Below are 13,613 nucleotides of genomic sequence, written 5' to 3' on the forward strand. Positions count from 1 at the left end.
AGGTTTTTAAATAGTAGGGGGGGAAAGTGAAAAATCGAATTTTGATAGGAGGGTTTTATATAATTTAGCATTTTTTTGTGTTAATTTTATATAGATCCCTATAAACATATCGAATAGTAAATATATCACAACAAAATTTTAACTTTTCATATTCATCTATGCAAAAGTCCAGTGACATTCATATTTGTTCCTCTGATTTGTTACCATTAGAGCACTGTTTAGTTTTTAACAAAAAATAAATGAAATGATATTTTTATTATCATAAATATATCCCTCCAAAAGTCCCAACTGTTAGAACTGTACAGAAATATTCTCCCAAAAAATTTTCAATGATCATTTTAGGGATAAAAAGTTCAATTTACATCGTTCACTACCAGGACTAAGTATTTTACTTATGGTTAACTATATTTTTCTAATATATTCTAACTGCAGGAGTATATTTAAGAACGTTAGGATTTTCGTAGGAATAAATACGAAGAGTTGAATTTTATACTAGGTACCGTTTGGTTCGGGTATAAGCAAGAACTAGCTATTACAGGGATAAGTACAAGTATGGGGATAAGAAAATTAGTGTTTGGATGAAAATTGGGTTGTTCCCGGGAATAAGAATAATTTTAGATAGTTTTATATAGAAAATGGAGGTGTTGGTGGGGATAACTGAAAACTACTATTCTCGGATAAAAAATTAGCGTTTGGGTATAAAGGGGGGATAAGAGCCTATTCCTATCCCTATCCCCTAACCAAACGCTGCGCGCAATTAATCTTTTTTTTATTCAATATATTTACAGAAAACTGCACGCAATATCTGATATTCAATATATTTACAGAAAACTGCACGCAATTAACCTTTTTTTTTTATTCATCACGGCCTTCTAATAAAGATCATCATTGTCCATTTTCTATGGAAATTGAAATTACCTGATACCAAAAAAAAAAAAAAAAAAAAAAGATAATTTTTTCTGTAGTTCTAGATCTTCATGAGGGAATTGGCCTTGAATGGAGCTGAAATGAAGAGAATTTTGTCCCCGCGAGGACGAAAACGGGCGGAAATTTTTCCCACTTGCGGGAACGGGGCGGGTCAGGAATACTAATCAGCGCCTTGCAAAATTTCCAATCCAAATAAAATACTATATTATTATATAATTATTAATTTATTTATGATTATAGATAGCTGATTTTGATATTTTTTTAATATATTTTAATAATTATTAAGTATTTTAAACATATTTAACTTTTAGTAAATTTTGATTGCTATACATTTTTAGTAAATTTGACGAGTCATACTTAATATAATTCGACACTGAAAACATATGAACTATAAATTTAATAATTGAATAGCATTTTTGGGGAGAGAAAACTAGCATGATACTCATTTCATTTTTTTTTAAAAAAAAATAAACTAAGATAGAAATATAAAATAATTAGACGCATCAACTACCAAACTCTTTCTCAACTGCGCTAGATACAGTTGGTAATCTTCTTACAATGTCTAGAAGTAAGTTCTTGTCCTCATACATAACTTGGACTCTCTATAAATGTTGAGATAAGTTGCAGTTTTTTCTGAGCTCTCTCTCCCTCTCTCTCTATCTCTCTCTCTCTAGAGCATATATAGATGAATATATTAATTCCTTCTAATGATGTTTCATGGCCAAAATGCTTTGATATAGCTGCATTTGCACCTGCACCTGTAGAGGAATTGAGCAAAAACATTGATGAAAAAAAATTCTTCTTAAAGGTGCAGGGACAGATGCAGCTGTAATCCATTTTGGATTCTCCACTTCCCCCCACTTGTAACTTTTGTTCTCTTCAACATATTCAAGAGGTGAGTTGATGTTGTTTTACCAGGATTTAATCTTTAATCTTTAATCTTTAATCTTTAAAAAGGTTTTAATTGTGAGTTGAAGAAATAAGTTTTTTACTATTTTGACAACTCTTTTCCATTCTAATTAGTAGGCTCTCTCTGATCTTGACTGCAAATGCTTGGATTTTCCTTTTTCCTTTTTTTTTCTTTTTTTTTTTTTTTGAAACTTTATTATATGCTTGGAGTTAAGAACTTCTATGGCATCTTATATTATTAGTGATGCTTCTTTTTCTCAACTAGCCCCTTTATTGACCAGTTTTTCCAGTAAAATTAACACATTTCATAGTTTTCTTTTTGTAAATATAGTTTCATTTGAACTGTTTTTCCATTGAAATTAACACATTTCATAGTTTTCTTTTTGTAAATATAGTTTCATTTGAACTGTTTTTCCAATGAAATTAACACATTTCATAGTTTTCTTTTTGTAAATATAGTTTCATTTAAGAGCTATGCTGCTGTTGTGCAAAATATGTTAGAGCTGGCAATTCAGCTTGTTGTTTGGGAGCCAGCTCGTATTTGGCTCAACATGAGTTCGGAAAAGATCATTTGTTTAAATAAATAAGCCGAATATGAACAGCTCGAAATCTTAACGAGCCGAACATAAACTAGAGTCAGCTCACTCGTATTCAACTCGATATATCTCGCGTATGTGTGTGCGTATATATATAAAAGTTAGTACTTCCGACTTTTTGTCCTTGGATCAAAAATTGTAAGATTGGGATGATAGTAGTCCACTTTAAGATTGAGTAGTCAACCTAGGATAATAATATTAATCTAAAGGTCAGAAATGATCAAAAGGATTGATCCAAGGCCAAAAAGTTGGAAGCACAAACTCTCATATACTTTCGAAAGCATAGTAGCTCTACTCTCTCTCTCTCTCTCTCTCTCTCTCTATATATATATATATATATATTGTAAATTATCACTATTTGGATTTTAGGCCGGCTGGAATATAAAAAGAACTATATTTTATAAGTTTTAATAATTAAGATTTTAATTTTTTTAATTTTCTTTCAACTTTCTAGCTAGTAGTAGTGCTGACAATTTAACTTATGTTCACGTGCCAATTTATGTTCGGCTAGTTAATAAGCCAAACACAATCTGAATTTATGAGCTCGATATTTTAACGAGCTAACTCGTGTTCGGCTCGTTTAACAAACTAAAAAGTACAAGCCGGTCTCAGTTCACTCTGTGTTCGAATCTCACTCATGTTCGGCTCGATGACAACCCTAAAATACGTACATTGTTTTGGAAAGTTGCAGGACAAAAGATCTTTATGTGTCAGTGCTACAAGGTACAGTTGATATCTATTAGTAAAGGCACCATAGTTTTGAAGCATAAAAGAAAACATGCTACAGTGTATTAATGCAGAATATATGTACTACAAGATGCTATAAATCAGATCTTTTTGGTTTCTTTATGATTGATGACAGAATTAATATTTTTATTTTTAATAAACTTGATTTTGTGATCTAATCGCAGCTTCATTAATCCAAACGACCACCCCTAATTTGAATGAGTTTGACAAAATTATGAGGATCTGAATCTCTTATTTTCGTAGCGATATTATAATTATGTCGGTCATTTAGTATAGAGTTTTCCTTTCCTTTTTTTTTTTTTTTTTTTTTTCTTTTTAGGCTCCAAGGCCCGTAACACCCTACCCTACCCCATCAAGGAATGATATAATCCTAGTATTTCAAGACAAGAACCAAGCAAATGTAAAATTCAATTATTAAAAAAAAAAAAAGAGGGGAACCTTATTTTATTTTGTATTATTTGCTTCTATTATTGCTTACAATTTTTTAGTATAAAACACAAGGTGTAGTTTATACCTTGACCCCCTCCCCTTTTCATTTGCCTCCACTATCCTTCTCCTGTAGATTCATTCCCTCCTCATTTCATGAGAAAAAAACCAGAAAATAAAGAAATGATGTATAACTTTCAGGTCATGTTTGAATGCACAGTAAAAAAAAAATCATAAAATTTATAGCCTGAGATCTGAAGCTGAATTCAGCTCTGAGCCCCATGCAAGCTTTCATTTGACTACTGCTGCAAACATAATCAACAGCACAGAATACAGTTCCAAGTTAAATTTTCGATATAGGCTCTACCGGAGCTCAATCAACACAATTATATGCATATATACCTTGAATTCTAAATGTCCAGGCACAAAGTAACATAAATTCCGATGCACGATATTTAATTGAAACTCTTAACTGCAACTTATATATCATGAAGAAAAAAAATAATACACAATTAAATTACAGCAATATCAATTTCCCAGACCGGCGAATCACCGGATTAACACACTTGAAATTACTTTCAGGGGGCATGATAGGTCAAAATGTGCCCTATATTCTTCAGACTAGCTACAAAGCTAGAAGAGTTCAAGCCCCTCAGCTTGTTTTCCCCAACTAATCAACTAATTACATGCTCTTTACAGTAAAATAACAAAGGAGAGGTTAGAGAAAGACCAGAACAAACAACCAAAAAGGGAAAAAAGAAAAAAAACCTAAGAATCAGAGGCTAATGTTCATGCTTCACCCGCCCTTTGAGTATTCCAGGAATAGGAGGAGAATTAATCGGCGGCTTGGCCATTGTATCCGGCCCTGTGGGTTGCGGCATGTGATGCTGATGTGTATTTGGTGTGCTGGAGCATTCGCCTCCGTTGGAACTCGGCTCACAGGAGCCCTCCTTTTGGCCCCTTTCGCAGAACCTCATGGCTTTGAGCACATAAGAGTCATCGTGCAACTCGAATGGAGTGCTGTTATGGAAACAGACATCAGAAGATATGCATACAAAGGAACCTAAGCGGTGTTTGTGTTTTAATAATCTACAATATTTCGATCATAGAAAGCTCAGGTTCAATCATTACATTAATGTCTCTTTTAAAGTTAAAGGAAGATAGCTAGTACAAGTTTAGCATGTTCCTGAGTTTATTATATGTTCTGCTTGTAAAGACCGTAAAGACCATGCAGATCACAGGACAACAGTATTGACGCCGAAGAGAAATAGGAAACTACAATAGCTGATGTAGGACAAATGAGTAACATAATAAAAAGTGTCTCAAAAGTGATAATGTAGGTCACTTAGCTAGGCCATCCACAAAATTTTACGGCGATACTGTGAGACATGGTTATCCCTGGTAGTGATCTTGGTTTGCATATCCCTGCACTAATTATACATATGTGCAGATAAAAGATTCTCGAGTTATTTTATATTATTTAATATCCAAATTTCCTATATCTATGCAAGTAATTATTTGTCTGCAGGTTGACGAATAGCTCCATCTGTTAGGTATAGCTCTGTACAGCAGCAAGAATTCAAGTTAAATGACCCCAAGAATCAAGACTCTTAATTCCCCAAGAGGCAGAAGAGATGGGAATAAAAAAGGGGGGGAAAAATAAGCCTCTTATTCATGAAACAACCATCGAAGACAGATTTAACAAACAAGGACTTAAGCACTGTTGCACAGGGTTGTGCCGAAAACTTGCCGGTACAGCACAACATCATGCGTGCGGGCCGTGCCAATGCGTGCCAGTCACAAAAATTACATACGTGCGGACACATAATGACATAAAATATTTATTTTCTTCAGCAACAAAATATTCTAATTACTTAGCATGTGTCATTGTCAAATCTTTTGAACTTTATTGAGAAAATTACTTACTAATTTAAAGAAAGAGGGTTTTGAGTTATGCTATCAGCCCGGGGACTGTATCGTGACGATATCTTGTTGGCATGATACAGCATGATAGATAAGGCTTGCCCGATGGGCACTTAAATCCTTATTAATAAATATTAATTGAGTACCCAAAGCCTTCTCGACGGTAGAAACCAAAGAAAATATTGATCATATGATATCAGGATGAATAGAAATAGAAAATGAGATGATTCGTGGGCATCAAAGCATGAGTCACGACATAACAGAGTGTGCCAAGACGCATCATCTACATCACCTGTTGAAGTCGAAATGCACCAGCTGCATATCTTCTGAAATTTCAACTTCCACAGTAGCATGTGGGCGAGTCTTTTTTAACACATACCATAGAGAATGACATCAGTATTAGCCAAATGCCTTATACAAGAGAAAGATGAGAAAAATTCTAACATCAGTAGTTGCATATTTCCATATATTAATAAAAAGAAATTCATGTATGTTACAGCCAAATAGCTTCTAGGACAAATGATATTTAAGTAATTGGTAATACCATATCCTATCTATATAAAATCTAAATAGCAGGTAGTGGAAAAGAAGCTATTTACTGGTCATACTTAATAAATTTACCTTTTTAAGTCAAATTAGTCTTGAGCGAATTCACTTACGAAAATTCACTAATCATTTAGCATGCAGCATTGGGGTGAGGGTTCTCATAGTCAAGATTCTTTCTCCTACTAAGGTGGTGGAATGTAAAATATTCCAGTTTTCAGAAAAGAACTCATAGATAAGGTCTCATTTGGTCACACTTGCGCTTTTTTTTTTCTTCAACTCATATTGTGATGGTATCAGCGGAAACAAGCCTAGGCCCTAGCCCATATGTAGTAGCAAGAACTCAACCAACAAGAACTCTCATCTAATTACTAGTACTTTCTTGAACACTACTGAAATTGAATAATTTGCAGAGCTATTGCCTTCTTTCTCCTGGACCTCATAGAAAACACCTATCATATGATCCACAGGTTCTTTTCTGGAAAAAGCAACATTTTTAAGACGCGCATAAGATCATGGCAATATCAGTGTGAGAGAAGACTACATAGAGGCTAGTGTGATGTACTCGATTAAGGGAAAATTTCAATGATATCCCCTTGTTAGGTTAGATATGATACTTCACCTGCATTAAATATTGAAAAACGATGGGTTCTCACATTTTGTCCAAACATTGTTCTCGAAAATCCTTAATCATTCCCGAAAGATCAAAAAAAGAAAGTCACATGCTCGCTTGAACATACATTTTACACAATCATTCATCAGCAGGAAATAAGTGATACATATATAATGTTCATTTTTACATGCAAAAGCACAACTGGCAATTTATTATATAGCAGCAATCAACTAAAAGGAAGGTATAACAACAATGATTAAGTACAGAGGACAAATATTTTTAGTTTAGAAGTCTAAAAAAATTATGTTCACACTTGGTTAAAAAAAAAAAAGAAAAAAAAAAAGAAAAAAAAAAAGAAGAGAGAATTATAATAAGCTCAGAATTAAGCTTAGAAGAAGATCAGATAGGTTTTATTCATCAATATTCATTCAGGCTCAATTGTCATAAGGAACAAACAAGGAGATAAGCAATGCTTCAACATAACCATGAGAAAAGTTTGAATTTGCATTTTCACGACGGAAAGACCCAAATTAGAAAATAAAAGTCAAAGCACGGATTGTAGCAATTTAAATCACATCTAGGTGGCAAGCAATCCAAGCTTGGTGTGATACTAAAATTGTAAATAGTTTAAGCCTAAAAAAAATAAAGAAAGGATGACCTATCTGATACTCATGTCAAAGCGATTATTAGTACCAACAGAAACAACAATAATATCAATCAATACGGCACAACCAAAATCAATACATGGCAAAAAAAAAAAAACTTTCCTCGATTGACAATCACTGAGGCATTGGATTATTTCAACAAAGGTTTAAATGCAAACAAAGATAAGTGTAAAAGAAAGTTGATAAAGAAGTTCTAAATCCATTCTCTTCTCACTATCTTTCTGATAATTCAAGGTTTTTGCCCCGAATCCCTTCAAATCAAGAACAACATATTCTCAAAACTAGATAATAAGACCCAGAAGTAAAGAACAGATTGCATATTGCTATATATAGAAGTTACAGAACAATTTAGTAAACTAAAGGTCAACCCCTGCCTAATCTTGCTTTCAGCCTACTTCATATGCATATCATAGGTACAAGCATGTTGAAATTATAATTCTGTCACACAGATATAAAACTGTTTCATTGCACACAGCTCAGATACTAATTAGGTCCTAAAGTTAAATTGACCAAAATACACAAGTAATATACAGAATTTGGTTTATAAACAACAGTTACAGTACCTGAACTAAGATGAAAGGTAAAGCGACACCACCAGAAGGAATATTTCCTGATCCATATAAATGTTCATTTCGCTGTACCAAGTTTTGCAGTCCTATGAACTAAACGAAGGGGAAAAATTAAAAAAAAAGTGAGCTTACTGGTCATCCAAGCAATCAGTTTCTTGTTGACCACAGCCAAGATAGTAAGATATTACATAATTAATGCCAGTCTAGACTTGTTGTTCCTCTTATAACACAATATGTGCTTGTTGCATTAGTAAACTCACTGAACTTAATTGTAGAATAAAGTTGTCAAAGATGGCAGATGATATAAGCACATTTAATAATACTATTTAAGAGCGCATTCTCCACTACTTCCAAGGTCAATATATTGAAATAAATATCATACTGTGATCATAAATGACAAGTCAAATAGGTGCAACTTTCCTTGATTAGTGACTATAGGAAGAGTTTGAACAATCAGTGAGATACTTAAAAATGTATAAGCTTCATCATTATTCTTTATGTTCTCTGGCCTACAAAAGCAAAACATAATCAGCAAAGCTTAGGCATGCCATGATATCAGTGTTTCATACTACCAGGCAATGACTTGAGCGATACAAAAGATGCAGACAACACTAGAATGACAACATAATAAATTTGGAAAACAATATATGTCAGAGTAAGTTACTTTCATCATGACTAAGAACAATAGTGCAATCTTACTTGGTCTTGTAATTCTTGCAAATATGCAGTTTTCTTCTCAATCCTGTTTTTCAGTGCCATGCGTTCTGCCTGTGATAATTATGACTACAGAAGATTAGAATTAATTCCAATAACACTTGTTGCATTTTCATATATCAAACAAAAAAATCACTTAATAAAGTCTAGGCTTCTAGCATAAATAATTCTCGCTAGATACAAGCATTTCACATACTAAAAAGTATAATACTGAAAACCTTTAATTCTTCAATATCATTTAGACTAGTTCGAGGTAACCCCTTCCACTGTATTTCTTTCTTATCTTTCGAGATAATATCCATAGCCATGAGAACATTGAGGGCATCATACACCCTCCGACGTATGTTCTTCTCATCGTACTGTTGCTGCATTTTTAAGATATCCATGAAATCATGCTCACCAAATGAAATCAATTACAGTAAAAACAAGGGATGATCATCTATTTGTACTGGAATAGAATACCTGGTCTGGGGATGCCAATTTACCATTGGGATCTGCAAACTCAGCTACAAGTTCATCTGCAACCTGACAAAATTTTTAAGAAATTTAGACACGAAAGCTCAAATGCAATGAACTAGAGTGGCAACCATAAGCACAACAGGAGTGTTTAAAGCAAGAAATAACATTTGACTTAACAGAAGGAATATGACAGAAATAACATGCGAAAAATGAAGAAAGCTCATAATACTTGATTACTACTAATAGAAACTAGCAATGTGGAACAGGTAGTTATCAAGCTTCACACAGAAATAGATGCCAAAATAAGAAAACACTAAACTTAAATAACCAATGAACAGATTGAGAAGAGAAAAGCTGACCTCATTGTAAGTAGTTCTCCCCTTGCTTTCCACTTTCTCACAAACTGAGCGTGAACAGAAAAGACAAAACATGCACATTGCAGAAGCAAATATTATTAATTTCTAAAATGCAATGCAAATAGAAGGTAAAGTAACCGTATACTGATACCCCATATCTTCAGTACATAAAGCTATCCCATGGCAGAAAGTTTTGCTAGTAGCAATATCAAATTAGTGAGAAGATATGTAACATCAACTCGGATTGCCATAATAAACATCTCCTAAGACAAGAAAGAGAACACCATGCAACAAACCAGCATACGAAGAAGAATTTTCTATTTACCTTTCATACAACTGCGGAGCCCTCTACCACTTTTATCCCTGGGGGGGGGGGACGGGGGGGGGCGTCACTAGCTCCGCGTTATTTCTTCTTACCACGAATACAGCACATTACTATAACATATCATGGCAAAAAAGCTTACAATAACCAAAATGTATATAGCATTCTTCTGTTACCCTCACATCTCCAACAAGCCCAGTGTTACAGTCAGTAAATAATAAACCAAAAAACCATGTCATCAGTGGGACCTTTCCTAAAAAGTAGATATAAATCAAAATAGGATTTTGGCAGCACCTGGAAAAGCATTATTTTGTTATAAAGTCAAAAAGTAGGTCTCTCTTTCCTTCACATAAGGCATAAAATAACTTAACCTTCTCGAAACACTAGTGGCAAGTGAATTATTAATTGATCAAACTCACCAAGAACGAGCAATACAAATCCAGTCAAAGAGAGATCCAAGAAAAAACTGCCAAAGTTGCTCATTGCAACCTAGAAATTCATTCACAATTTACACTACAGTGAAAGAGCAACATCTACACTAGCATTTCTCGTCCCTTATCCTCAAAAACAACCATTAATTATCAGAACATGAAAAGGAAAATCATATGTAGACTTGATGTATTACCTATTCCTGCTTCATCACGCGACAAAGAGCAACATAACTAAAACGGCAAACGACTACAACTCCCTTTCACGGAGGAAAAAAGACAGTAAATAGTAAGAAATGAACTTGTCCAAGGGGCCAAAGAGATATAATGGCAACAAATCATCCACACAAAAATGCAATCAACGATTTCGTACCTCAAATCGATAGATAAAAATACAATATCAACACTCACTAATCAACACACCCAATCATACTCACCAAAATCATATCATATTGACCAAAACCAATTCATTACCATTCAACAAATCATTGCAACAAAACTTTAGCATCTAAAATCCCCCTTGCTACTTGTATTGCCTTCTTTTCCCACCAATTTTTTTCTGCTTGGACTTCTAGCATAGAAACATCTGAACGAAATTATAATAAGGGCCCATAATCTGCCCACAAAATAGAGCTATTAGCTCATACTTCACACCACATCCCTCTTCATTACTACAACATCAAGCCCAACATATTATGCAAACCCAATAAATAATTTCAAGGACAAAAATCACTTTTTTTTCATACTTAAGACACCTACAATCAAACCTAGCGAAATCTCTATACTTGCGATCCTAAAATAAAGATTATACAGCATGCAAACCTTCAACCAATTATACAATAAAAACCCAGCATTCCATCATTAACAGCAATCACTACACATAGCAAATAAAGCACCATAAACAACACCGCACACTCCAGAAAAAAAAAATTAAAAAAAACCTTACCTAACCCAATTACCACCGCACTTGAACACAATCAACAACGCCAACTTAGAGGGTGAAAAAAGCAATTAGGACGAACCTAACGCGCCGCGACAGGGCGCGTCATCGCCAGATGTCGAGTCGTTGACCTCACGAAGATTTCTCGCTCGCGTCACGGTCCCTCGTCCCGTCCCGTCCCCCCCGCCCCCAGCCACGCCGCCCCCGCGCCGCGCTCGCTCCGCTCGAGGCGAACCCCTCCCCCGTGATGCTCGATGCGCCGGAAAGCGCCTCCGCCGCGGCCCACGAGATGGGCGCCAGGGCCTCCTCCTCCTCCTCCTACCTTTATGGCCATATCCCCTTCTCCGAGAGGAGGGGAGAGAGAGAGAGAGGGGTAAGGTAAAGAAAAGATAGAAACCCTTAATGAGTTAAAGGAGCGGGAGTCATGTGTTAGACTTCTTTCGTTTTGGTGGGATAGGCGTTTTGCTTATAGCGCGACCGAACGACGATTAGGATTTTAGGAAAGGCGCGTATATAATAAATAAATAAATTATATATATATATATATAATTATGTATATACATATATATATATACATATATATATATATATATATAGTGAGGCTGGTATGCTTCTGGAAGCACGGAACCCTCCGTGTTTTCAAGTCGTTTTCGATGTTGGGACTTTCGAATCGACGAACAGCTCCATTAAACTTGATCTAGAGAATTTGAAATATTTAGAAAATAAATTTCGTGATTTTTCAATATCATTTGCCTAGCGATCGAAGGGGCTCAAAATTCATAATTTTAATGGTCGTGATGAGCCGGTTGCAAGTTTAACGGTGTAAAAATATCCAAATTATATAAAATTTTGATAGAAAATTCTTTATACCATATAAAACAAGATCAATAACTTTGATCTAAAATTTTAATGTCATATCATCATATTTTGTAAGATTTTTATTTTCAGCCGTTGATTTTGAGCCACTTCGATCACTAGGGAAATGATATCGAAAAATCGCAAAATTTATTTTCTAGATACTTCAAATACTCTAGATCAAGTCTAACGAAGCTGATCGTCGATTCGAAAGTCCGAACATCGAAAACAAAGTGGAAGCACGAAGCCCTTCGTGCTTCCATAAGCATCCTAGCCGCACTCTATATATATATATAGAGCCGCACTCTATATATATATATAGAGTGAGGCTACTATGCTATCGGAAGCACGGAGCCTTCCGTGCTTCCAGCTTGTTTTCGATGTTGCTACTTTCGAATCGTCGATCGGCTTCATTAAACTTGATCTAGAGTATTTGGAGTACCTAGAAAATAAATTTTATTATTTTTCGATATCATTTGCCTAGTGATCAAATAGGTTCAAAATCAATAAATTTCAATGGCCGTAGTGAGCCGTTTGCAAGTTTAACGGTATAGAAATATCCAAATCACGTGAAATTTTGATAGAAAATTCTTTATACTATATAAAACAAGATCAATATCTTTAATTTAAAATTTTAATGTCATATTATTACATTTTGTATGATTTTTATTTGCAGCCGTTGATTTTGAGCCCCTTCATTCACTAGGGAAATGATATCGAAAAATCATAAAATTTATTTTCTAGGTACTTCAAATACCTAAGATCAATTAGATGAGTCTACTCGCGATTCGAAAGCTCTGTAAAAAAAAAAACGCCTTAGGAGCACAGAGCCCTCCGTGCTCCTAATAGCACACAAGACCTACTCTATATAGAGTCGGTCTTGTGTGCTATTAGGAGCATAGAGGCGTCCGTGTTCCTAAGCCGTTTTCGATGATGAAATTTTCGAATCGACGATCGGCTCCGTCAGACTTGATCTAACGTATTTGAAGTTTCTAGAAAATATTTTTTGCGATTTTTTGATATCATTTACCTAGCAATCGAAAGGATTCAAAATCAATAATTTTTAACGGCTGAAAATAAAAATCCTATAAAAGTGGTGATATAGCATTCAAATTTTCGATCAGAAATATTGATCTTGTTGTAGATAGTATAAAGAATTTTGTATCAAAATTTCATCTGATTTTAATACTTCTACACCGTTAAACTTGAAAACGGCAGATATCAACCATTAAAAATTATTGATTTTGAATCCTTTCTATCACTAGGTAAATAATATCAAAAAATTGCAAAAATTATTTTTTAGAAACTTCATATACCCTAGATCAAGTCTAACGGAGTCGATCGTCAATTCGAAAATTCTATCATCGAAAACGGCTCAGGAGTACGGAGGCCTCCGTGCTCCTGAGAGCACGGCAGCCCTTATATATATATATAGAGAGAGAGAGAGAGAGAGAGAGAGAGAGAGAGAGAGAGAGAGAGAGAGAGAACAACTTGGTCCATCAAGCTTAACAGAGCCGATCGTCGATTTGGAAGCCACATCATTGAAAACAACTTAGTAGCACAGAGGCCTCCGTGCTGCCGATAGTATACCAGTCTATATATATATATATATATATATATA

General features: G+C 34.6%; 1 protein-coding gene across 2 annotated transcripts; it reads right to left on the bottom strand.

Annotated features, from left to right (window-relative positions):
* Nucleotides 1–4,059: 4,059 nt before the first annotated feature.
* Nucleotides 4,060–9,751, bottom strand: LOC109704105 (transcription factor-like protein DPB). 2 transcript variants are annotated; one of them, XM_020224837.1, is made up of 7 exons: nucleotides 9,451–9,750; nucleotides 9,095–9,157; nucleotides 8,851–8,997; nucleotides 8,618–8,686; nucleotides 7,913–8,011; nucleotides 5,821–5,891; nucleotides 4,060–4,625 (listed from the first exon to the last, which is right to left on the bottom strand). In XM_020224837.1, exons 1-7 carry the CDS (start codon nucleotides 9,526–9,528, stop codon nucleotides 4,388–4,390), a joined length of 765 nt encoding a protein of 254 aa, XP_020080426.1. In that variant the 5' UTR covers nucleotides 9,529–9,750; the 3' UTR covers nucleotides 4,060–4,387. The 2 variants fall into 2 exon arrangements, with proteins under 2 accessions (XP_020080426.1, XP_020080427.1); XM_020224838.1 differs by lacking the exon at nucleotides 7,913–8,011 and having other exon boundaries at nucleotides 9,451–9,751.
* Between the last annotated feature and the right edge of the window lie 3,862 nt (nucleotides 9,752–13,613).

This window comes from Ananas comosus, unplaced genomic scaffold (assembly GCF_001540865.1).
Source record: "Ananas comosus cultivar F153 unplaced genomic scaffold, ASM154086v1, whole genome shotgun sequence".
NCBI lineage: Eukaryota > Viridiplantae > Streptophyta > Magnoliopsida > Poales > Bromeliaceae > Ananas > Ananas comosus.